General features: G+C 38.3%; 1 protein-coding gene across 3 annotated transcripts in view; it reads left to right on the top strand.

Annotated features, from left to right (window-relative positions):
- The window catches only part of LOC109465411 (epsilon-sarcoglycan-like), a 16789-nt gene that overhangs the window by 440 nt on the left and 12291 nt on the right, over positions 1–4058 (top strand). For 2 of the 3 annotated variants that reach the window (XM_019762659.1, XM_019762656.1), the window contains exon 2: positions 3906–4049. In XM_019762659.1, coding sequence (XP_019618218.1) covers positions 3906–4049 — 144 coding nt within the window. Of the gene's footprint in view, positions 1–499; positions 705–3905; positions 4050–4058 lie in introns of those variants that run through there. The other variant, XM_019762657.1, reaches the window with a different exon arrangement.

Here is a 4058-nt window from a genome sequence, read left to right as displayed (position 1 = left end):
CCAATGAAGATAATTATTCACATTATGAACTCATTTGCATAATTTATGTAGGAAGTGACTAGAATAGCCTATTTTGTTAAGATAAGGCTGCCATTGGGTAGAGAATATGATCAACTGATGTAATCCATGCAAATGACGCTCTTATTTGCGAAATCAATTATTAAAATTGTATAATTCGTCAACCGCAAGGGTTAACATCATTTGGCGAAGGTATGAGATCGTGGAACTCTTGTTGAGTTATTCGACAGTCTGATTGCCAATATGTTCATAATTCATAGTATTGATCATATCTTATGAATTATCGTGACTTTCGAAAAAAGATCAGCTTCAGAGACATATCTTTATTACATTACTGCAATATGAAGAAGCTTCCTGATGCATTATTTTCTTGTCCACAGAACACACTGGAGTCTTGTTACTGCACTGTGATCAACTATCGCTAGTCGGCGCTTTTGATGCATCAAGCCGTCTGGGACCAAGCAATGCATTTTGGGACAGATTCCGCCATATTTGTTTTTCTTCGCCGTCTGGAAAATTGAGTTGCAAACGATTAAATTTTCTCCAATTTTTGCCTCCGTGGAAGCGTATCCGTCGGGAAGAAGCAAACGCGACCCGCTGCCCAAGTGCCATAGCGTCCCCACGTCTCACTTTGAGGAGAAGAAACGCCGGCAAAATGCTGAAAAGCGGGTTCGCCGTCCTGTCGGGTAAGAAAAGTTCCGAATCTCAGCAGACATTCCCCGCATAGTTTCTCATTAGGAGGGACGCAGGCCAGACTTAGAAGTCCATGAATTCTTACGTTTAGATCCGTAGATTATACAGCATACAATATTCAGCTGTGTATTGATTATGTTGAGTGCGTGAGTCATCTTTTCCCGGGGAAGTTTATGTCAGAAATAATCTTATAACGGTCCAGTCGGGTACCGTTAGATTTGAGACATCAGCATGAAATTTTCATAACCTAAGTACTCAGAGGACCACGCGAGGCTTTGTCATAAAATCACTTCTTTTCCTAAAATGATGATTTTCATCAAAAGATAACCACATCTTTTGATACCAACTGCCAGTAAAATGATTTTGAAACCATTGAAAAGTATATTTTATAATTAGGGAGCATTATTATGGAATATACAATAATTTTACCCTTGCATATTTTTTAGTTTTGGGAGAAGAAAGAAAGTTAAAGGCCAGGAGGTAGATCCAACAATCATGAGATATGTGCACATTGAAAATGACCCTCTTGAAAATACCCTACTTCCACCATATATATGATATATGTATACATAATTCTAGTCTGACAATTATAGGTTTTGGACAAACATGATACATAATAGTTATCAGTACATGTACAGTTGTAAGGGGCATAAAAGGATTGCGATTGGCAACGAATCAATATCAGATCCATATAATCACATCACTGTACAAAAATTAAGAACCTACCCATTTTCTGTATCCACCATTTCCTACGAGAGATGTCACATTGTGTTTGCACTGAAGCACCCTCAAGAACTAAAGAACCTGTACCTCAATTTTCTTACTGTGTTATGACTCAAGTCATAGTCATAACGCCTTATAGAGAACATGATATAAATTTGAATGGACCACATTATGCTTGAGATATCCTCTAAATTCTGCCTTCCAAAAGCCATTTTTTAAAATGACTTTTTATCTCTGATAAATATTATTAACTCCATATTATGATATATATGATTACGGAGATGTGAGTACCGGTGAGTATTTTGTTGCCTACCTTTTATCCAGCCACTAGCCCCACCCGGTACATTCCTGGCTGACGCCACCACATGTAGTGTTGATCACCACTCGCTAGCGTAGCACACGTCATTTAAACAGGTCCATTAGAATTCAGCCCGGCTGCCGTCACCATCGCTAGAAGAGTCTCCGGGCGCCGTGATGACTCATCGCGCTCCGTTACCTAATTCTAGGACAGATGGGCCCCCGTAATAAGTTGATTGGGGCGAGTTGGGGAATAATTGAATCTCAACTGGAGCAGTTCCAAATTTCCTGGTGTTTTCGCTTTGCTGGGATGCCTACGCTGAGACCAGATGTTTTGTATAACGTTGTGAGACTGTTGTATTTGTACGGTTAAGCCGTCTAATTTAGTAGTAGTCTCCCTTTGGTGATGTCGTTTCCTCACAGTCGGCCAGACTGAAGCATAAAGTGCTGATTTTTAATTCATGGCATTTGAAAAGCCTCTTTGTAAATACAGTTACATTACAACACCTCCCAGACATGTCCATGCATATTGATGACTTTTCGAGATTTGATTTGTGGAAGAATCCATGGCGTTGAACGTGGGGCTAGTTTTAGTACCATCTCCTGGGGGATAAAAGGCTGTGATGTCAGAGGGCAAAAGGACAAATTATGATTAAATTGAGGCCCAAAATGTAGAATCCCCAGGGGGGGTTGCTCTCTTGGCTGTTCCGTTTAGTGTCAGACCCATTTTGCCTGACGTCACCAACTGTACATAGTCTGACCTACTGTTGCATGGCTTACTTTTTAACTTACTGGTATATAAGGAAGAAGTCATTGTTCTGAGATCATTAGTGTACAAATTAATACATGTACATGTAGCTATTAAAGGATTGAAATCATTTGTGTTCATGCACAGGGTTGCCTCACAGTAGCAAATTGTAGATATCAAAATGATCAGAAAATGAATTATAAATGGGAAATGGTTACAGTCTGTATTAGACTTCATGGCCACACCCTCATCATTTTGTTTTCATAAATTTTGAAAAAACATTCCTATTTCAAACAAAATGTCATCATATACATGTATAAACATCTTGGGATTTTTCTTATATCCTAATAAGTGTTTTCTAGTTCTACCAACCAATTATTTTCGGATGACATCATGTATAATAAGGGTCAATATATCACAATGTATAGCCATGTCAACTCATAGACTTGAACTTGTTTGGCTGCTGTTCAATACTCAGGAATTCTTCCTATCTGACCTTGATACCTGTGACCAAGGGTTGACTAAACAACAGCCAGAAGAAGTCTGTTTTGAATTCCTGCACCATTATTCATAGAATCATACAGCTGGATGGAGGGATTTCTTATACAAGCAGGGCTGGACATAGTTTACATTCATGGATAGGAGTCATAGGACTATGAGTAGGACTGTCCTCCAAGCTTATATGTGCTACAAACTGTTGATCAAGTAAAAATAAACTGACAACATTAATGTATATACTAAACAGGCCTTGATTGCAATGTCTGAGATTCAAGGACAGTAGGAATAATGAATGATTATACATTATTACGCATGCATGGTCATAACCTCAATCACTTCCTGAAATACAATTCTTAATGTTCAAAAGTGAACTTATACATTGTATATGTACTGACTGTATATAAAATACTAGTAGTCATCTACAACAGTTATTATGGAAGGACTGAAACTTACCTTGTAATTAAGATGGATTTGAATTACAACATCCAAAAGAAAACAAAGCAGTACAGAATGCAAAAAATAAGTTAGTTTTGCAGAAGTGTTCCTCAGTCATAGTACCTCAAATGCTTCAGTGAGTTTTGGACAGAATGCCTGAAATAAGGGGAAGTGAAACATCACATTGTAGGTAGACACACATATACTTGACAACAAAGCAAAGTGATCAACAATAATACATTACTGATTGTCTCATTTTACCAGACAGCTATGTACATAATTAGTGGACTTCCTCCTTGGCCCAGCATAGAATTATTCCCTTTTCGTCATATTCTTTAATAAAAGTTCAAACCTTTCAGTGTATTATACACTGTAGTGTTTTGGCTACATGTAAGTATTTTATCCTGATTGTGTTGTTGACACTGTTGGTGTTACACAATACTCACAGTACTATGTTATACTAGAATTACAGTGTATTTCTGCTGTTTTGCAGGACTGTTACTTGTGTTTCTGGTGCCTGGTGCCTTGGGGAACACATACCCTGCACATGTGACATACCCTGCACATGTAGGGTTAAACTTCATGTATCGGCTGGACAGAGAGATCTACACAGTCATACTCAAGCCTGACAGCACTGGTAAGGTCC

This window comes from Branchiostoma belcheri, unplaced genomic scaffold (assembly GCF_001625305.1).
Source record: "Branchiostoma belcheri isolate BF01 breed outbred unplaced genomic scaffold, Haploidv18h27 scaffold15, whole genome shotgun sequence".
Taxonomy (NCBI): domain Eukaryota; kingdom Metazoa; phylum Chordata; class Leptocardii; order Amphioxiformes; family Branchiostomatidae; genus Branchiostoma; species Branchiostoma belcheri.
The sequence above is the reverse complement of the archived record's forward strand: the minus strand, read 5'-3'. Positions and strand labels throughout refer to the sequence as shown.